Source organism: Hippoglossus hippoglossus, chromosome 17, assembly GCF_009819705.1.
Source record: "Hippoglossus hippoglossus isolate fHipHip1 chromosome 17, fHipHip1.pri, whole genome shotgun sequence".
Classification (NCBI taxonomy): domain Eukaryota; kingdom Metazoa; phylum Chordata; class Actinopteri; order Pleuronectiformes; family Pleuronectidae; genus Hippoglossus; species Hippoglossus hippoglossus.
Window position 1 is genome coordinate 11,973,883 of NC_047167.1, and position 21,657 is coordinate 11,995,539.

Sequence of the window (21,657 nt, forward strand, 5' to 3'; positions counted from 1 at the left end):
TTGTGTAAAAGACACTTTATTGAACGTACCAGCAGTCAGACTTGAGTTAGCATGAATTAATTTAAGTCACTTTTAAAAACAAGAATTAGAAAGGCTTAATACAAGAGCCACTAGCATTTCCAAAACATACTAATAACTGTACATACATAAACACAACTGAAATAAATACATCTATGTACGTTAGCTTCATTTGTTAAAAACAATATATTGTATACTATACATGAACATAAAAACTTAAATATGAATCTTTGTAGATAAAGTAAATCCATGTTAAAAGTGCAAATGTAAAATACAAGAAAATAATACAATGCTTTTCCCTAAAATACTGGTTCGGAATAAATATCCAAACACCCGTGCTTCCATTAAGATTACATTGTGCCTATGGTTAGATCCTTGGTACGGTCAAACACTGCCACCTACTGTTGTTACATCATCCTGCAGTAGACAAACCAAAGCTTTTTAAACACTGGATAGATCCTAAACTGAATGCTAGGTCGCTCAACCGAAAATTACACTTTGCATTTCCCTTTTAATGCCGACATAGCGATCTTCCCATTGCAAGCAAAACACTGTCAAACACCTTCAGCGCAAAAACAGATTTAAAATGAAAAAGGGACGCACAAGCTAATTTACACATTTTGAGTTGTAGTAATGAGGCGGAAACAGTCACGTTAGACTTCCGTACATCCCACAGGGAAGCTGCAGCAGACCGACTGGCAGACCGTTTGACGTCCACAGATTCAGCCTCCTGATAAGAAAAGCTCACGACTGACCCACTGTAAATTTACACTTTACAGTATCATAAATTCAACTCCTTTTTCCCCCGGACAATATAGCAGCATGACACCAGCTGTCATGAAATGATATGCAAAAGAAGGAATGTAGCTTTTCTCTCGATGACAAAAAATTTGATCTTGAAAAATGACCCAAACTGTTATTTTAAACAGTTTTTGTTATGGATACTGAGAACTGAAGGAAGGCACCATCATGAACAAAGCACTCTGTCCTGAACCTCAACAACTCCTCGGTGAAAAGGGCGTGCAGCAAGTGACGGGTGTGCGTACGGAGTAAGGACATGGGAGGGGTGAATAAAGAGTGACCCTGCAGTTTTGACCCTCAATCGGTGGGATAAATAAAAGGTGGGATATGTAAAGACAAAAGAGAACATGCAACATGTGCTTTTGATGTATCAGGTTTGTATCCATTTGGTTTTCTACAGACAGGAGGGAAAGGCTCATTTAGTGTGCGTGTGCGTGTGCGTGTGCGAGAGTGTTGTCAGGCTTTAACTGTCAAGTGTGTTGAAAGGATGAGACCATGTTGATAGTGCAGGAGGAGCAGTGTTGTATTGGGGGAATGTGTGCATTTCAGATTACAGGAACTGCTCATATGTGTGTATCTGTGTGTGTTATGGGTTGTGTGTCCAGAGTGTGACGGTGCGGTCGGCAGAGGATGAGAGGAAGGACAGGTCTTCTGGGTGCCACCGGCACTGGATCACCTTGTCGCCGTGCTCTCCCACCACGGTCTGAGGCAGCGGTTTGGTCAGGTCACCTTGAAACACAAGAAACAGAATCAGTCAGGCAGTTACAGAATTACACAACTGATATGACACAAATGCTCAAGACAAAACCACTTCCCCTTTTCCTCCAGACATTTTAGGTGGGTGGAGTCCTACTGGTCCAATTCAAACAACTGATGTAGCTACTGTATTTAAATGTATTACAATAATGGATCGGTGTTTAATCTTCTGGATTATCCAATATCAATAATATAATTTTTTATTATTTTATAGGGTATAGCTAAATTCCCAGAAAATGTACTACATTGTGGTATTTATTGATTTTGCAGTATAAAATAAGCAATTACATAATAGAGGATTTCATCCAAAAATCCATAATCCTCCTTAATAGTTACAGTAACCAGAGTTTCAAACAGAATTGATTCAGTCTGTGGCGGGAACGTGGGTGAGAACTGTGAGAGAACTGCACTAAACTCATCTCACAGCTGAGGTCTGGTTGTCTGCGTGGACGGTAAATACCTTGGAGGTTGGTGACCATGACCTTTGTGTCGTAGGAGCCAGTGAGCAGGTAATGTGCTCCGGGGGAAAACCTAACAGACCGGACGTCACTGGTGTGCGGCCGGTACACCTGCACGATGCGTCCTCCTCTGATGTCATACAGCATGCATGCGCTGTCTTCCTGTCCTGTTGCTAGGAGACGGGCAGTCGGATCTACTGCTACCGAGGCAACAGGACTGCCTGTGGAGTGTGGAAGAAAAAAAAGCGGGTTAGGGTAGAGATACATGGGAGGTGAAGAGTACTGACACGAAGGACATGAGTCATACCTGAGCCATGGAAAGCAGTCCCCACTACTCGGACACAGCTGGGCACCCTGAGGTCCCAGAAACGCACCGTCTTGTCTTGGGAGCCGGAGGCAATCATCCAGCCCCCCCACGTGTACAGAGACAGAATGTGACCTGGACACAACACAGCAGGGACATGTTTCTCAATCTTTGGCTCCATCCCCACTGACACGTTTAAAACACATCACTGTCGCTGTGTTTACACCTGGCGTCCACACTACTCTGGATTGTTTTTGAGCACCTAAAACAAAGAAGTTTGAAATGCTGCAGGCCCCATTTGAAATCCCTGCTCTTACTTTTCACCATTGCTGTTTCTTGTTTGTAGCATTTTCATCAACGAAACAACCAATTGCAGAGCAGAAACTGATTCCTGTTTACGTGTCTCCAAAGGCCCAGAGTACGTGAATGGTAGGTGAATGTGATATTCCTTTTCAGTTGCGTTAGTATGGATGGATACGGCGTAAAAACTCTTGTCTGGTTAGAGATCGCCGTTTTAAAGTGAAACTTAGTAGTCTGGCTGCAGCCTTTGACTCTTCATGTTTCGAGTTCAGGAGGACACTTGGAGGAATGAACATGGTACCTGTGTGTCCACTGAGGGCGTGAAGTCCCTGTCCCCGCTGACAGTCGGTTGTGTAGATGTTACAGTCTCCTGCTCCGGCGCTGATCAAGATGGCCCCTCCGCTCTCAGGACCCTCCATGAAGGCCAGGTCTCTGATGGTGCCGTCGTGCATGCTGAACTCCAGGTCTGGGCCTGGGACACAGAGAGAGACACCAACACAAATGACAACACTGACAGCAGCAATCGACTGTGAGGATGTACTCCTGTGAGGTCCGCTCACCTGTGGCGTTGCATGTCTCCGCACTGAAAGGTAGAACTTTGACATATTTGTCGTTGGAGCCTGTCGCCAGCAGCTGCCCACAGTGGCTCCAGGCCACACAGTAGATGGAGCCTTTGTGGTGTTTGTTCCTCTTGAAGCGGACGACTGGTTGCTTTATTGGACTTGAACTGCTGAGGACAGGAAGAGAGTAGGGGAAGACATAAATGTTGTATAATGCCTTAAGAAGTAGGAAGCACTCGATTGCCAAATGAGGTCATGGTTCTACAGGTGCAGGACACACTGTATTATCAATCATATTCTGTCAGACCACAGTTAGCAGGTATATGTATGTATTTGCTATCCGGTAACCAACATGTCTGTAACCACACTGTCCTGTCAGTGTTGCCAAAAAAAAAAAAAAAAAAATCCCTGTTGTTCCCAAGATGTAAAAAACTATAGGTACACAAACGTTCAAGGCAATTTAGGCGCTAACACCTGAAAGTTCAATGAGCATCATAAAGGTGTTGCATCAGCGTCTAGACTGCCAAACTAAAGAAGAAGAAGATCCGATAAAAACCTGTCTACTGGTCTACAGCAGAATGATTTGACCTGGGAGTGAATGCCGATTGTTTCCATACCTTGGGTCCAGCGTCTCTGGATAAGCGCACACACGTAGAGTCTTGGAGTTGGATCCAGCAGCATAGAGTGCTCCAGACGGATGAAAGGCAACGGCACGAATAGCCTGAGTGTCTTCCAACGTGTGCACGGGGACAAACAGATTTTTGGACTTGTCACCCTGAAAACGAAGCCATGTATGAAAAACACATCAACACACAGATTTCATGTAATTAGCAGCATAATCTTCTCTGAGCTTCTCGTCCCGTTGTCTGGTGATGCCGGCGTGACATCACCGCCATTCAGATCGAACAGTTATAATCTGCTTAGTCAAATTAGAATTACACTGGATCGTCTCACGCTATGTAGAAAAAAAGGAGGAGTGATCGACATTAAATTTGTCCCTGTGTCATATCTTTATGATATCTTTCATCGCCAAGTCATAAGAAACATTAGATCAATTTTAGAGAGCGAAGACCATCCCCCCTCATAACACATTCATCCTCCTCCCCTCAGGTCAAAGGTACAGGGGGCCTAGGGCAAAGTGCAATCGATTCTTCTTTTGTACGTAGTGCAATACGTAAACTTAATTTACAGAAGAGTTAACACACTACACACTATAGCACCTAAGATCTTTATCTCACATTCAACCTTCTTCAAAGATTTGAATGCCTACATAAAAAATCCACTTAATGATTTTATTTATTCTTTTAGTGGTTTTTTTTAATCATTTTATCGTTTTTTTAATCTTTGATTGGTTTTGTTGAAATGTATGTATGTATGTATGTATGTATGTATGTATGTATGTATGTATGTATGTATGTATGTGAATATTGTCATTGACTTATCTGTGCTCTGCTGCAAGCCCTGTAGCTACGATAAACTACTAAACTGAAATCAGAGATGCTCAGAGGAAGCTAAATAATTTGCAAATACAGGAACTAAAAATATTTATGTGAAAGACGGTGAATGACTGAACTGTGTTAATAATAAAGACTATGGACATTTCAGGTTCATTATGCTGCAGAACACAGCTCGCTATGGTATAACTTATTTTCAGCAGGTCCAACAGAATTGTATGAATGTTATGTTAAGATGCTTTTCTTTGCATCCTTACCTCTTTACTCCGGGTCATGGAGTCTGGAGACTCTTCTTGTTGATCTCCAACCTGTTTCTGCTCACTGCCGACAAACAGAAAATTAAAGAAAGTTATTGTCTAATTCAACAGCTCCTGATCTGACATAAAGTCTGTGCAAGCAATCAAAGAACATTTACCTCTGAGAAACGACAGGGGACTCGTCTGGAGGGGGTACTGGGCGCCCCCCCACGGTGCGCTGTGGGGTGCTGCTCTGCACCCCTCCCCCCTGGATGAGGCTCTGTTCCGGGGTCACGGGTGGAGGATTGTTATTGTCCTCAGAAGCTGACGTGTTCCCGTTGCCGTTACACTGCTGTGCCAAAGACTTCACCTCCTCCCCTAAATTGTCCATCCCCACGTTCAGCTCCTCCAACTTCTGGATGGACCTGAGAGGTTCATACAAATATATGCACATGAACATTCATGATCTCTGTCTCTATAAACACCCATGTTCTCTCTTTCCCTTTCTTCCTTTCTTTTTCCAGAGGGCTTTCTTTCAGGAGTTACTTCACACTGCAAAAAAACGCCCAACTAGAAATAAGTCAAATATTCTTAAATGTAATCAAATTGTCCTGTATCAAGCAAAAACATCCTTAATGAGTGGAAAAAACTGGATTGAGTTTGGGTTTTGCATTAATACATTGAATAGTTCTGGCAGTCATGCAGCTCTTTACTATTAATAACTTTCATGTATTTGCATAATCTTGCTTAAACAACAAACAAACAAACAGGCAGGTATGAAAACATAAGCTCCTTGGTGGAGGTACAAAGAGATGAAAAAACTAAAACTGTCATTTTATTAACGTAATTTTATAAGATTTGGAAATAATGTGATTCTGAAACTAAATCTTGTTCCTCTGCTGGGGTCATTTGCAAACCAGTGTTTTATCTTGTTACCGGTTAAATATGCTCAATATTAACTGGAATATCTTCTTAAGTAAACTTTTCTCATGCAAAACATTCTTGACAAGATTATTTTTCTTTTTAGACTTTTTCCACATTTCACTTCTTGGTACAGACTGTTACACTGACCGAGTTGACAGGCAAGTTAAATCTAATTAGAACTACATAAAGCACAGGACAAAAGAAAACTAGAGGTAATGATGTCATTATGCACAGCAGCCCCTTGTGAATAATGCAGCGGGTACACAGAGGAGGAGAGGTAGGGGTGAGGGAGGACTGGGAGCGACTCCCGGGGGACAAATCAAAAGGCCTTTGTCCTGCTGAGAGACGCAAAAACATATATATGCGGCTAATTCTCCACATGATTTTAGTCGTGCTGTTGTTGTCAATGAATTTCCGTGGTTTGAAAGAAAACTAAATTGTGATGGCAGATGTTTAGATATTTTTTTGGGATGAATCCTGTGTGTAATATTAATACACAGGAGATGATGTAATGTAGCTCATCACCACAGATGGTGAAGTGAGGACTGTAGGCAGGTTTTTTTGGGGGGAAGGTGTGTGTGAGGCAGGGAAAACCACATGGGACCCATAATTATCACAGACTTAACATGTCTACTTGTCTTTGTCGGGCAGCTGCGCCTCTATTGTGTGATGATATTAAAGCTATACAGTAATTAGCAGGTGGATTTCAATCTGCACCAGAGCTGCTCTGACAGGAAGTTTACTGTATGACTTGACAGGTATATTTACAGTATGCACACTTTTTAGCACTCCGCTTGATTGGGGACCTTCAAAAAACATCACGTGGTGTGTACCTGTTGAGGAACTTCTCTGTGAGGCTGTGCTGCATGTCGCTGGGCGGCGGCTCCTGCTGGACGCCGCCCTCCAGCAGCATCTGCTGGTACAGCTGCCTCTGCTGCTGCTTCTGCTCCAGATGCTGCTGCACTCGAAGACGCTGGCGATAATACTCCTCGTACTTCTCTGTGGAGTCACGCAGCTGAGGAATGAACACAAAAACCCTTAATGATGACTCATGAATAGAACAAATGGACGACTTTGTTTTCTAATTATGCCTCTGCACCGTCTTACTGGTCATTCATACTGTTGCATTACTACACACGTAAAAAAAACAGGGGGAATCCCCTTGTACACGTGCAGAGTTTTAACTTTTATGAATGGTCCCACAAATTACACATACAATAAGTTATATACACACTCAGCACACAGTTAAGTCCTTTGCCAACTCCTCCTAACTCTATAAACATCAGCATTGTGACTGTTTCAGTCTTCTGTCAGTTCAGGTACTCAGAGAGGAAGGAGGGTGAGACAGAGAGCTGAGGACGGGCCACATCCCCTCTCTGTCCTCTGCTTCCTGTGCTGACAATCAGATGGGAACGGATCCATGTCTAGGAAGGGGGAGGGCGACTGGCAGTGGGCCAGAGTTGGGGAAAAAAGGGGGATTGAGTGTAGAGGAAAACAACAAGACAGAGGGTAGGGGTGTGCCAGTGAAATCACAGAGGCCTCAAAAAAGTCTGCTTCTGTTTGTGGCCTCTTTATGTGTCTCCGTGGTAACGGGCAGATCAAAGCCCTGAAACTTCACAGTGAGATGCACAAGGAGCTCAGAATAGAAAGCGTGAGACAGACGGACACACACTGTGTTAAACTGTATTTACAGGCAACACAAGGGACGTAATGACTCATCTGTGTTGTTAAGCTCCCAGTGACTTACTGACCTGGGATCATATCCACCAGGGCTAGTTTATGTCCAGTAGTACCAGTGAATCGCACTGGGCGATATGTTTCAATATCATGACTATTTCAAACTTTTCCTTATTCTTACCCCCCCCCCTATACAAGTGAGATAATTGTATCCCTGGAAAGTATAAATCACACTGAATCTAAAAATAGACGTATCACATGTGTGTACTTTACTTCCATATTTATCATATGCGGAAGGGCTTTAGATACTTGTGAAGTAGTGGAACATGTTGAACTGGCGTAAACACAAGAGCAACTTCTCACAAAATTAAAATTTCTCATCCAGAGATCAACATAGTGCTGTGATGCACTGAGCCAGCACATGTGTGACTGCGCAGCTGTGTCAGCTTTTAAAGCGACTGAGCTGTAATACAGACGTGTAGGAGGAGGATGACTCAGATGCATCCAACTAAAAACAATAATAAGAAACGGTCTATATTTAGACTTTCACTGTAGGCAACACCCATCAAGGGAAGCACAGTGTGACATGAAACAGGTCTGACAAGTTGAAAAGCAAAAGGTCAACAATATTTACCTCGTTCTTTTCAGCAGAGTCGGCAGGTGGCGCGTCTTCGCCCGGAGCCGAGTCAGGACGCAGGTTCTGAGCGCCGCCTGAACTCATCATCTTATCCACAGGCGTGTCTGTTCTCGATCTGAGAAAATCAACAGGTTATCTATCAGGCTGAAGTGTTTAGGCTTCATGAGAACAGGTTTTAACAGGTTCAACTCCAAATCTGAGCTCTTACGTTTCAGGGGATTCCTCAAAAATGCTGTGACAGTCGGAGCTCTCCATCATGAGACTCCTGCTAAGGCTCTGCCCTCCTGCTCCAGGATAGTGGAAGTTGGCAAACGAGTGGGACATGGGAGAGACCCCTTTCCCCGGGACTATCTCCCCACCGCTGGCTCTCTTATCCTGGCCAGACAGCCCGTAGGACAAGCCGTCCAACGCCGGGTTCAGGGAACGCGACATGTAGGTGTCCGCGGACTGGGGGCGGCGGAGCGGGGAGGAGGGGTATGGAGACAGTTTGCTGATGAGCGGGGTGAGGAGGTCAGCGTAGCCGGTCTTCGCAGGCTTGACCAAGCGGTCCACGTGGATGTTGAGTTGCTTCTGTTCAAAGGCGCAGGAGAAGACTGTGTGGGAGAGGTTCTGCATCCAGGAGAGCATGGACAGGTCCAGATCGTCACAGCCGTTACCACACAGCATGTCAACGCCGAGCAGGACCTCGCTCTCTGTGATCTCTTCACCCGTGGCCTTGCTCTGCACACAAACAATAACTGCAACTTAACCACCAAGGCATAACACACTGATTTAAAGCTACTATGCACTTTAAAATAAATCCTATTCACAGAATTTATGTTTAGTTTTGGTCATTCGAACCTGGCAGAACTCCACACAGCACTCATAGAGGACGCCCTTGAGAAGCAGCTGGAAGAGTCGATCCCTGCTGGCTTTGAATCCAGCCTCGCTCAGCTTCCTGTCCGCTGGGATGAACTCTGCCACCATGGTGCAGGCCTCCTCAAAACAATGCACCCTGGCTGTGCTGGGGTTCCAATCCTGAGAGACCCAAGTAGAGAAATCAGGCGTCAAGACAATATGCAATAACGATACCAGAAGCAGCCCTATAACCAAAGATTGTTAGTTATGGCATTGAATTTCTTTTGACTTGCATGAGTCACAGCACACTGGAAATAAAGAGTCAAGACACATGACATAAACAACAAAAACTCAAGTATAAAAGCACATCTTATATTATTTCAAGTGCAGTCTGATATATTTAAATTCTTGCCTTGAACTCAGCATGGTTGGTTAGACGAGGCAGCGTGAGGAGCAGACACAGTTTGCTGTAGTCGTCTTTAGAAGGACAGAACTCCTCCAGGACATGGAGACACTTGACTGCTTCCTGCATGGTGAACTCCAACTGAAAAACATGAAATACGTTTCAGACTAGAAGTTCCCCCCTGAACAGCAGAGATAGAAAAACATGGTAATTTAGAAAGAGCCGTCAGCAAGACTGAAAAAACCCAAACCAGCTTCAGTGTTATTTTGCATTTTTATCCTCAACCATCCTGAAAATTCACAGCCAACACCCAATCAATGCCACATCACAACACATGATACACACCTGTAGTCACACAGTGAAGCACACACACTGACACAATGTCCACAGCTGCCATGAGAAGTCTGATCTAATCCAGTTAATAGGACACGATAGCTCAGGCAGTGTCACAAGCAGCGAGCAGAGCTGCACCATGTGACAACAGGCCCAGGGGTGGCCTCATTTCACAATACGACTAGAGACGAAAAGTGTCTCAGCCTTTGTGTGCATATGTGTACATGTCACATTTATTGATGTGGCAGGCAAATTATTACCGATAAGGATTTACAAAGAATTTGATTTGCTTTAGAGCCGTCTCTCAATATCAGTTTGAGGAGTTTATAACTGGAAGAATGACAGGAGAACAGATGTTCTGCAAACCGGCTTATCCTCAGAAACACAGACAGTAAATTGCGTCGTATTATAGCCGTATATAAAGAGATTTAGCCAGTGGTCACAGTTGAGTACAAACAAAGACACACAAACCTGCCTTCTCCTTCCTTTATTAACAGAGAGATTGTAAAATTTGTTATGAGAACTTGCTGCTGTAATTAAAAACGCAGTTTGCTTGTGTTCTCTTTGAGACTGAGCCTTCTGGTTTACTGCCATGACAACCACTGACATTCAGTGGGAAGACACAGCAGTGCCGTTAAACAGACTATTTCACAGGGTGTAGATTCAAGACTGAGGAGGCTGAGTGTAGTGTTTGGACTTACATGCTGTGGTTCATCCTCTGCAGACATGGCATTATTCACACACAGAGCCTCCAGAAACTTCTGCTTCAGGATGATGTAGCGAAACCTTAAGAATAATCAACAAACAGTTTCTGTAACAGTTGCTAAAAACTCACAAAAGAGCATTTGAACTCACAGATTCAGGCAGTGAACGCACCTTTTTTTGTCAAACTTGTCCATGCACTCCAAAGGCTGAATGAACTGCAAGACCTCATCCCACTGCCCATCAAGCACCAGTTGCCTGAAACAGAAAAAAAATCATATTTTAATGCACAAGTGGAACCGTGTCCTCATAGGTAAAAACTCCAACAAATGTGAAAATTCAAATCGTGTTTTGATTGAAACGCATTGAAACATCTCTGACTCACTAATGGCTGTCTTATATTTTTAAGAAATGTGTGCAAGGACATAATGAAACAGCCTCTTAACTACGGGTGTTTTGATACCGATACCAGCATTGGAGAATGCCTCTGATGCTGCAGAAAAGGCCGGGTCAGGCATCAGTGAGTATGTAGATCTATGTATGGATCTGAGAGCAATCATTACTTTCACACAAGGTTAGTAGCATACAGCTCCTAAAATACGTTATGTTTGAATGCACTGGTATCGAATCGGAAAGTCCGGGTATCGCAATGCGTATCGGGAAGGGAACAATAGAATCCGAACACCGCTAACATTAACAGACAATTCACACTTGAAGGTGAAATAGAAAACTGTATTTAATACTCAGGCTGAGTTTAACTGACTGACACACTGCTGGCTGTCTTTCAGGGGAGCACTCACATCTAATGCATGGGTGCTGTGTTACACTATCTCCACATTCTCCAGTGCAGAGGACTCTATCAGAAGAAACACTAAACTTGCGACTCGAACAGATGCCCGTTGTTCCCGTGCCATAGTACGAAGCTTTATTTGGAAACGCAACCTGACACAACCACGGTCAGGACTGCACGGTGCGATTGTTGCGGTTGAGCGCGACTACCTGAGGAAGAGCATGTCGTCGGAGTAGAGCCCGTTGATGACGCCGCTCTCCTTCTCCAGGGCCAGCATGCTGATGTGCAGCTTCCTGGCATTGAGAAAGTCCAGGATCACCTTGATCATCTCCACCTCCTTCACATTTATGGTTTCCTCCGCTGTCATGGTGACGACGGGCTGCCAGCAGAGAAACAGAAGAAAAAAAAAATACAGAATCGGCATCAGAACAGATTCAGTTTGGATGAGTCCAGAAAGAGAAAATGTGAAGGAACAAGTAGAGCAATCATTCAATATCAATGTTACCGACTTTCTACTGAATCATATCAGGAAAATATCAAGTTGTACTTTTTTAAATCTAATTACATAAACCTGAATATGAAGAGGTCATATGTATAACACATAGCAGTGCGACGACAGTTTGAATATCAGTTTGATTCTCATACAACAGTGATTTCAAATGCAAAATCAAGCACATTTCGATGTTTATATGTAAAGTGGAGACTCTAAATTGTCTGTGAGTGTGAATGTTGTTTGTCTCTGTAAGTTGGTCCGGTGCTATGCTGGCAACCTCTCCAGGGTGAACCCGCCTCTTGCCCTATGTCAGCTGGGACTGACTCCAGCTCCCTGCAACTCCTCAAAGGATAAGCTGACGATGGATGGATTTAGATATATTTAATCCTGCAGGCAAACTTTGCAAGTGAAGAAGGCATCTGACAGCGCAACCGTCAGGGACAATTTGGGGCTCAGTGTCTTGCCCAGGGACACTTAGGCATGCGGACTGGAGGAACTGAACCACAGACCTTCTGGTTAGTGTACGACACGCTCTACCCCCCCTGAGCCACAGATCCACAGAAATCCAGATGCAATCTCAGATGAATCTCAGCCTCACTTTGCAAAAAAGCGCAAACCCTCCAGAAATACCCAGGTGAGCAGTGCAGCCTGTTCCCTCACAACACACACCCTGTTGTTTGCATGATCCCCTCAGGCCACGGCAGCTCAAACACACCTGTAATGTGGGGCAGATGTTCTGAGCCTGAGGAGGAGGAGAGAGAGTCCAGCTTCACCTGGTCACACGATCACATCCCAATAAGAGCGGGGCTGTGTGTGTGTGTGTGTGCTAGCCTCTGATCCCATTCAACTTTAACAACAAAGATCACAGAGACCGAGGCAACACAGGTTGTGGAGTGGAAACAGCAGCTCGTGTTGGGTTTGCAGAGGAGACGCCAGTCCCGTTGCATGTCTGCCATGACAGTTTGCATGTGTACGAATGGAGAGCTCCAACAATTACACGTGAAAACTGACAATACAGCGGTTTATTTGGAGCCCGGAGACGAGCGACACGGGCACCGCAGCGCTGCTCAGCTCAGCTAGCATGAGGGATGGTTAGCTAATCACACTGGCACCGAGCCACAAGTCCAACACTGTAAGAAGCTTAGGCTACTTGTTAGCTTTACATAGCTGCTGCGCTAAACGAGCGGATTACAGAGGGAAACAGGCACACGGCTAGTTACCGCCGGAGCTCGGAGCAAGCTGCCTAATTTGAGTCGGGTGGGAGCGGGAGGGTGGGAGCTAGCCAGGCCGGGGACTGGAGAGCCATCATCCGCTAGTTAGCGGAGGAGGGCGGGCGGGGTGCGGGCTGACAGCAGCGGTCCCCCCCCCCCCCCAACAACAACACCAACACCACCGAGCTGCCCCCGACCAATTCTCACCTGGGTCTATAAACACATGGGATGAAGACGGTGTCCCGGGGCTGTTTTCCGTGCTGTCACGATGGTGTCGCTCCGTGCTGCTGCTGCCTGTGACCGTCTCCTCCTCCGTCCTCCTCCGCGTCTCACTGACTCAGTGCCGCTCCTCCTCCTCCTCCTCCTCCAGCCCAGCCCCTGCTGCTGTGTGTCTGCAGCCTGCAGGAGCACTGCCTCCCTCCATCCATCCATCGCACACACTAAACTTCACATCCTACTATAACAGAGATAACAGAGATAACAGGAGGATGCTGTGAATGCATTAAGATTAGAGATGATCACAAATACATGCTGCAAGACAAAGGTGTGCAAATCAAGAGGCAGACATGGAGGCTCCTTGTGTCGTACTTTCACTTTCCTCACTCACTAGATGACATTGCTGTAAGTATTGCATTATTTTTGTGGTTATTACATTGATTGCACAACAGGTCAACTGGGCCCTGGGTCAGGGGCCCCAGCGAGTCTGGGAGCCCCCTTATCTGCACCAACAGCCAGAAGGAGATTAAAAAAAATGTACCAATAATAGATGCAAAATGACCACATACACGTGCACACGCAGAAAAAAAAAAAGCAAACAACATGTGCCCAGGTTTATCTGTTATTTTTGCATATATTGTGTATAACTACTTTCCGGTGTTATTTCATTAATGTGAAGAACTTTGTGACTTTAGTGTGAAAAATGGGCTAAATTACATAAACGTTACCTCCTTACCTGTGTGATAATCCGTCCATGATTCCTGTATGCATCACGTGGCCTAAACTACACAAATCTGACTGAATCTCTCTCTGCACCTGCAGCATAACGTCTTTATAGGGACACGCCCTGTGTGGCTCCTCTGTTGTTCTCTAACCCTGTCACAGCCTGCAGTGTGGCTCCCTCTTTAACCCTGCACATCACTGCTCAGAGGTCTAAGTCGGTATAAAAATGTCAAATTCAATCAGTCACCCGTCCATTATCTGTGCTGCTTTTCCTTTTGAGGGTCGAGGGCGAACTGGAGACAATCTGACATTGGGCGGAAGACCATTCAGAATATGAAAACGTATTGCAAAAAACACATACAGACTATATTTGTGCAGGTAAAATTTAGAGTAGTATTTCCAGTAAAAATCAGTCCCATAACAGCAATTTGAGGCAGCTTTTAAAGGGCAGAATTCAGGATGTGCTTATTTAGAAAATTATCATATGAAGCGTAATAATCTGCAGAATTTCTGAATAAGTCACCAATCAGGCAAAGTGAGAAACTAATCTCCATAACCTCAAGACCCACAGGGGCAACAAAAAGCTCCAGCTTAACTGCATGTTGTTGGATTTTGCAGATTGAATTAACTGCAAGTGTTTTAATGAATTTGCATCAATGTAATCAAAGGCAGGTTCTGCATTTTAGTGTCATTCTGATTGTGTTGTATATTCTGTTGTTTTAGTTTATTCTGTACTCACGACAAGTATTGTTATTAAGGAATTTTCGAAGGGATCCTCTTCCTGACATTCCTTACATTTTTTCCACGTTGAACGATGTGAATTAAGTGACTATCAAGGATATTGTATTCTGTACAGATTGTTAAATCTGTCAAAGACAACTTGTGATATTGGGCTGTATAAACACAACTGACTAGACTCCAGCAGGTTTTTCAAAGCACCAAAATCTTTACTAATGTAAGTAAAATATAAGATATGTAAAAGTTATGTATGTAAAAGATAAGAACAGAAGAGTGATGTCATATTAATCAGCAGTAATAAAATTGGAATCCTAGTAAAGTACAATTGAATCCGTGAAGGCAGGAACATGAATTGAGACACCATGAGTACTGTTGATAGCTGACATTTTAATAAAGCTCAAAGGAATAGAAAAACAACAAAAATCCATGAAAAGTTGAGCATATTTAGTTAAATGAAAAAGAAAATAAATTTCCGAGTTGGAAAAGGAAATAGTATGATTTTCTCAGTATAACACTGGATTTCATACAATACCACAATAAAGCCCCATGAAGACTTTATAAACCTCGCTCACTCAGCCACACCCGCTCAACACACGTCCTTCCACTGCTGCTTCATAGGTACACACCTCCAACAGGTAAATGGCGTTACAAAAAATACTTCTTTATGCCAAAATATATCTGTACAGTGTTAACACATACTGAAGACTGAACACATGATAACAGATGTAACAGTAACGTAAAAGTGGAGTAACAAGCATGACAGTCCTAATCTCTGATCAGACCTGATGACGGTGGACAGAGAAGTGCTATCATTGGTGAATTCATTTATTTACAACTGTGGACTATACTCTGAGGGGAGATCTAATGGTGAAGACAATATCCACATTAAAGTGACATTTTGAGTGTGTAGTACTTAATTGTGACTCCAGCATGGTCAGCGGTGGTTACTTGAATTACTCTTAGGTCATTGCACACGTCCATGATGAGACAGTGAGGGGTTCCCGTCTAATCTAATACTGGTGATAGTCTCGTGAGTGATACCGTCGAGTGATCACACTTGTTCTTGCATTTGCGGAAACAATAAAAGGCCCCAAACGACGACATACTGACACACGTATAAATTATAAAAAGCTACTCGAAAGCTACTACAAGCTGACTTTCGAGTGGAACTGCCATTATATACAAACTAATTCAACTTATATATGTATAGTATTTTATGTTTCTCTAAGGAAAATCTGAAACACCTTTTCTTTTTTTTTTTTTTTAAATATCTTCGATAATAAATTAAGAGACTATCGCAGAATTATCTGGTGGTTCTGCTTCCGCTCAATAATCTCATCACTTGACACTTTTGGAAAGTAATTGCGAACGCAGACTGAGGTATTTCCCTCGCTCTTCATGGCACTTCACTTTACACACACATACACAAATTGGAACTGCTCATACGTTTTTCAGTCACAAGTATAAAAAAACAACAACACATGCCTTTATAGCAGCAAAACTCTCATCATAAAAATGCTGCGTCCACCTGATCACAGATCCGACAGGCCGCCCTTTAAATGTCCACAGAGGGGGGTCATAATCTGATCCCAGATCTGTGTGTACACAACAGCCTCTCCTGTACACAACAACAGACTTGTTCAACAGGCGTTGACAAAAGGACACCAACACACACAGTGCATCCAAATGACACAAAGCAAGCATAAGGCCACACATGTTCAACTTATAGAAACCAAACGACCTCTTGAGGAGGCGTGACATTCAGTGCTTCAGTGGTTCAACTAGGTAAGGCAATGGTCCGCCTATCTTTTTTTTTTTGGCACACAAGAACATTGATACACATGCTCACAAGTACACAGAGTCCTAACTGTCAGCTCTGCATTGTCTGAGAAGCCCACTTGTGCTCGACATTCCAGTTGTGATTTATAAACACGTGTCCCTTTAACGAAACAGTAAAGTCCACGAATACGTCCATGTTCTTTTCAGAGGACCATGTCCAAATGTTGCTAGGCCATCTGCTGCTACTTGGTGTGCAGCTTTTTGGGCGTGCCCTGCTTCTTGGTCTGCCAAAGATGGCTGGCTATGGTGATGGCGTCCACACTGGCAGACATGGTTTTGGCTGGGATCAAGCTGAACTGCTTCCTGTCCGAGTTGTACTTGTACAGGCCCTCGATCATCTTGATCGTGATGCTCTTGGGCCCGATGCCTGCCAGTCGGTTGATCTCTGCGGTCTCTGGGCAGTAGGCGTACACAGACCGGAACTGGCAGCCGGCGTCACGGAACAACACCAGGAAGTTATTGGCTTCCGATTTCTCCATTTCCTGCAGAAAATCATGGCAGGAAATTATAAAAGATTACTACAATTGCACATTTAAATTCACAAGATACAGATATTTTTTGGATCCACACCAAATTGCACACTCTGATAAATATCAGTCCCCTTAACATGTCTGATTTGTTTTATCAAAATCCATGAATTATTTAGAAAATTTTGAAAAACGCCCCATCTCCCAATGTTAAAGAAATCTGGAAGGATCTGCTCCCTGATCCGGATCTGCACCAAAATGTAACAGTTTCTTGCCTGATCCATATCGCATCCTTAAGTTTCATGGTCCTCCGTCCAGTAGTTTTTACATAATCCAGCTAACTAACAAACAAACACATGATAATGAAAAACAAAACCTCCTTGGCGGAAGTAAAAGCTAATAAACAAACTCTCTCTCTCTCACACACACACACACACACACACACACACACACACACACACACACACACACACACACACACACACACACACACACACACACACAAATACTAAACATACATCAAGTATCTTGTTTTTCGGCCCCTCATTGACTTTGCCAGCCAGGCAGCAGTGAGCCAGGGCGTTCTGGATGATGTGCTTGTTGGACTTGGCACTTGGCTCCTTGTAGAGTTTGGGTCCTGAAGTAAGGGAAGAAAGTGCATGCATGAGTTTTTGCGACAACAAAATGTCACATAATGCACGTTCACTATGTAAATGGACGTTAACTGGAAGGTCTTATACCTGTGTACTCAGCGTTGGAGGGAGTGGAGGAGGTGGTGGATTCATTCTCCCAATCCTTCTCTCCGTTACGACTACCGGCCGAAGGACAAGAAGAAAAACCTTCGGCAGAGTCCGGCCTGGTGATGATCACATACAACAAATCACACAAACATAGCAACAAACACACAAAAGATGGACACACATAAGCAAGCACAGGGTATGAGAGCATACGACAACATTTTCCACGAACACACATGCAGACACAGACACACAGATACGAAACACAGAGAGAGAGAGAGATGTTGCAAAACAAGGTCAGACATTGTGACACAGTTCCCCAAACCCAGCCTGTTGTCTTGCATCACATCTTCACTGTACACGCTCTGACAAAGCCGCGGTGTGTGGGACAGAAAAAAGGCATGTTCAGCCAAGCAAAGCAAAGTCCTCGGCGCCGCCTTTTACGGCTACAGCGAGAGACGAGCTCGAGTACAAGTGGAGGAAACAGCAGACACAGTGGCAAAGCGCAGAGCAGCCGGCACAGAGAGAGGAGGGCGAGGAGCAGTCTGAGAGCAATGCTGCGAAAGACGAAGAGGATGAAGAGCAGAAGAGAAGAGCTGAGGCGGAACACTTCAGCCACGCAGGAACTACATCCACGGGATATGAGAAATGATTTTACTGTCGACTCATCCGTCTACTTTTATGCGAGTCTGCTGAAATGCAGGCTAAACCTACGATGAGCCACATCCACAGCAGTTAATACATTTCATCTGTGGAAGAAGCATGTCTTCTCAGTACGTTACTAACCTTCCCTTTCTTTCTTTGGGAGAGCTTAGAAAGAACGGGACATGTGCAGAAGCTATTTTATTGCCTCTGACGGAATCCATGCAGAATTGAAGGAAAGGAAAAGGAGAGAGGGATAAAAGAGAATCAAGACGCAGAGTGTAAACCTTAATAACAACAACAGCCTCAACAAGAAAACAGCTGAGTGTTTAACATCAGGGTAACATAAAGGAAATAAAAGGTGGGAGTTATAAGTTGAGATGTCGATGTGCACAGAACAACTGACATGTATAAATGCAGTATTTGAAAAGGTGAAACTGAAATTTAAGTGAAATTAGTAGTACACAGAGCTTGTTGTTTGAGATGCAAAATACAAACTCTTACTAACTTCAAATTTGCTTTAGCTTAACAGGATCATTGAGCCTCCTCAGAAACTGACATTCATAATAAACAACAGGCAACCGCCCTCCTTTTTTCTGTAATTTATTTATTCACTTCAGCCAAGGAGGTTGATGGAGACGGTTAGGGTTCAATCAAGTTCAATCAAGTTTTAATGCAGTTATTCAAGCTTAAAATGTCTACTTCATTACTTCAGTTTCTAGTGACGCATATTTCAGCCCAGAGTGCTTCTCACCTGTTGTTCTTCCTGTTGTCCGGCTGGTCTCTACCGTTGTCAGCCAGGTTGAGAGACGCCAAAGACACACTGGACACGGAGTAGCCTCGAGGACGCACCCCTGCAACACAACAACAACCTGAAGGTCATGGCACGGATCAGCTGCTGTGACAGTGTGCGTCGGTGTGTGTGGTGTGTGTGTTGCTCACCTCTCACAGGGGGATTCGACGGCTCCATGACGTCCCTGTGGATGGACTTGGGACGTGGCTTCTTCTTGAGACTCCCCGATCGAGGCTTGATGACGTCGTCCATATCATCCATCAGTTTGAGCTGCTTCCTCCTCAGATACTCGTGCTTGATGTAGTCCCTCCTGGCTTTGTCGTCATCCTTCTTCTGCTGGTCCTCCTCCGCTCTTAGTCTGAAGGAAGAGACAAAGCTTGGATCGTACACTTTTTAACTTAAAGAAAAATAAAGCATGATAAAACAAGCTACAGCAGCACTTGATACGGCATGTGTATTGATGCTGTAGGCCACGAGAAAGGAGGAAAGACAGACGCACCGTGCCGCTTCCTTATTCTGCTCCTGGTCCAGCTCCTGCTGCTGCTTCTTCTCCTGAGCCTCCTTCTCCCTCCTCAGCCTCTTCTCCAGCAGTGCTGCTTTCTTTGCTGCCATGTCCTCTTCCCCTTTCACGTCATCCTAGGGTTTGATAGGTGGATGACACATGAATGAATAATGTGTATATAGCAGATGTCAGACTCCAGAACCCCAGAAAATGTCCGAGGGGGCTGGCAGGACAAACTTGGACTGACTCGGACGTTTGCGTTCTCACATACTGCCCCTCCAGATAATTTCAGAATATCCGTTCAATGCATGTCTGAAAGCAGCTCATGTCTTTTCTTTCTTTCTCTCCTCTCGGAATTAAAATCTAAATGCGAAGAAGCCGTCTCTTGATAGTTAATTGAACAGTTTTTACAGGAAATTTATATTTATTTCTATTTGTCAAGATTTAATTAATTGTAAATAGAAATTAGGGGAAAACTGTTATAAAACATCATCATTTACCTTCAGTCAGCAAAGCTCTGACCTGGCTCTGTAATCACAGCTCCAATAGTTTCCCATGAGTCAGTTTTCTGGCTCAACTTTTGGCCTAGATTCCCTCATGTATTGATCAGCTCATAGCTGCACTGTACTTGTTGTTGCCAGGCTCACACAATATGAGCCTCCTCTTTTTACAGCACCATAAGGCTGAATATAGACTGTATTATTAATGAGGAGTTAGCACATTTGACATATCAGCTATGATTGTAGTTTGACTGCGTTGGGTGGTGCTCAACTCAATGACCAGTAGGGGGCGAAATGTGGAGTCAAATGAAGGTTGACGTTATTGCATGGACATTTTGAATCCTCAGATAAACTGAGGTACAACTAATAACAATAGTGATGCATGGTATTGTAATAACTATCAACAGAGTTATCATTAATTGTATTCATTTAGCTTTGCTGCTATGACAAGTCAAAAATATTTACTGTGAATTTTTTATTCGGGATCAGTACAGAAATAAGAGCTGCTCTGTTGCTAACAAGGCTAGAGCTATTAATGCCAGCTGGTCAGGTAAGATGGTTCAGATTTAGCTTTTAATCCATCCATCAAAGACTGGAAACAACTGACTTAGCTCTTTCCAAAGATAACAACCCATGGAGGTCTCAATATTTCCATTAAAAAGGGAAAATGATCAATAACTGCAACAGAAAATAGCTCAAATTCATACTGTTTTAGAAATGCCAACATTTAAGGCTAAATCTGTGACCAATTCAGCCTCCAGCCACAGAGGAGAACAGTAAAAAATACTTAAAGCAACAATAAATATCGGATGTATAATTCTATAGCTGACCTTGAAGAAGAATCCACAGCAGATCTTCTGATCGTCACCGTAAGCGTCCCCTCCGCTTTCCCCCTCTCCGGTCGCCTGCCCGCTGTGGCCTTCTGGAGGATTCAGCCCAGCCAGAGGCACCTCCACCAGGTCTCCCCTGCCCTGAGGGTTTGCTTTGGTGCGGATGCCGGCTGCCGCTTGGATCTCAGACGTCGGCTGACGCAACACCTCCGACGTCCTCCATGGTTTGACTTCACTCTTTGACTGAGCCTGCTCGGCCTCTCTCTTCTCCACCTGTCGCTCACCTGCCTTCTCTTTGGTTGTTTGTTTAGTTGGAGGCTGATGAGTGGCAGCACTCTTCTTTGCTGCCGTCTCATCTTTGACTTCACTGTTTTCTTTGTCATCCTTGGCCTCTTGGTTCTTTTTTTCCCTGGATCCCTCATCGGTGCTCATGTAGGCGAAAGAGCAGCTCTGGCTTTGGCTGCTAGTGAAACGCCTCAGTCTGGGTAAGCTGTCCACTGAAGTGGGGGTGTTGAGCATTCGGCTAAAGGGGGTGACTTTTAGATCATTGGGCCGTGGAGTCCGAGGGGTCCTGGCATGGAAAGAGGCTGGCCGCCGCTTGATGCCAGCAGGGGAGCGATTGAGAACTCGGGGGGAGCTGGTAGAAGACAGGACGGGAGACAAAGACCCAACCGAGCCTCGGCCTGTTACGCTGCTGCTGCGCAACTCACGGAGCTGCCTGAGTGGGGGAGAAAAAACCTCATTAATACAAAATGTCAGTTCAGGATGTCTATAAT

General features: G+C 44.3%; 2 protein-coding genes across 7 annotated transcripts in view; both read right to left on the reverse strand.

Annotated features, from left to right (window-relative positions):
* On the reverse strand, positions 1-13,254 carry wdr47a (WD repeat domain 47a). Of its 5 annotated transcripts, none has more exons than XM_034614747.1 (17): positions 13,102-13,254; positions 11,400-11,569; positions 10,575-10,658; positions 10,400-10,484; positions 9,375-9,506; positions 8,966-9,142; positions 8,334-8,845; positions 8,123-8,240; positions 6,645-6,823; positions 5,067-5,312; positions 4,909-4,972; positions 3,815-3,972; positions 3,198-3,367; positions 2,939-3,109; positions 2,341-2,472; positions 2,036-2,254; positions 1-1,548 (listed from the first exon to the last, which is right to left on the reverse strand). In XM_034614747.1, the coding sequence occupies exons 2-17, from the start codon at positions 11,555-11,557 to the stop codon at positions 1,406-1,408; spliced, it is 2,748 nt and encodes a 915-aa protein (XP_034470638.1). In that variant the 5' UTR covers positions 11,558-11,569; positions 13,102-13,254; the 3' UTR covers positions 1-1,405. The 5 variants fall into 5 exon arrangements, with proteins under 5 accessions (XP_034470638.1, XP_034470639.1, XP_034470635.1 ...); XM_034614748.1 differs by having other exon boundaries at positions 3,198-3,364; positions 6,645-6,826; XM_034614744.1 differs by having other exon boundaries at positions 6,645-6,826.
* Positions 13,255-14,938: 1,684 nt separating this feature from the next.
* camsap2b (calmodulin regulated spectrin-associated protein family, member 2b) overlaps positions 14,939-21,657 on the reverse strand; it is a 33,015-nt gene continuing 26,296 nt past the window's right edge. Inside the window, exons 15-22 of one of the 2 annotated variants that reach the window (XM_034614742.1) lie at positions 20,882-21,599; positions 19,549-19,685; positions 19,199-19,407; positions 19,011-19,110; positions 18,401-18,466; positions 17,618-17,733; positions 17,396-17,514; positions 14,939-16,892 (exon numbers count right to left, since the gene is read on the reverse strand). In XM_034614742.1, coding sequence (XP_034470633.1) covers positions 16,593-16,892; positions 17,396-17,514; positions 17,618-17,733; positions 18,401-18,466; positions 19,011-19,110; positions 19,199-19,407; positions 19,549-19,685; positions 20,882-21,599 — 1,765 coding nt within the window. In that variant the 3' untranslated portion in view covers positions 14,939-16,592. The remainder of the gene's footprint in view (positions 16,893-17,395; positions 17,515-17,617; positions 17,734-18,400; positions 18,467-19,010; positions 19,111-19,198; positions 19,408-19,548; positions 19,686-20,881; positions 21,600-21,657) is intronic. The other variant, XM_034614743.1, reaches the window with a different exon arrangement.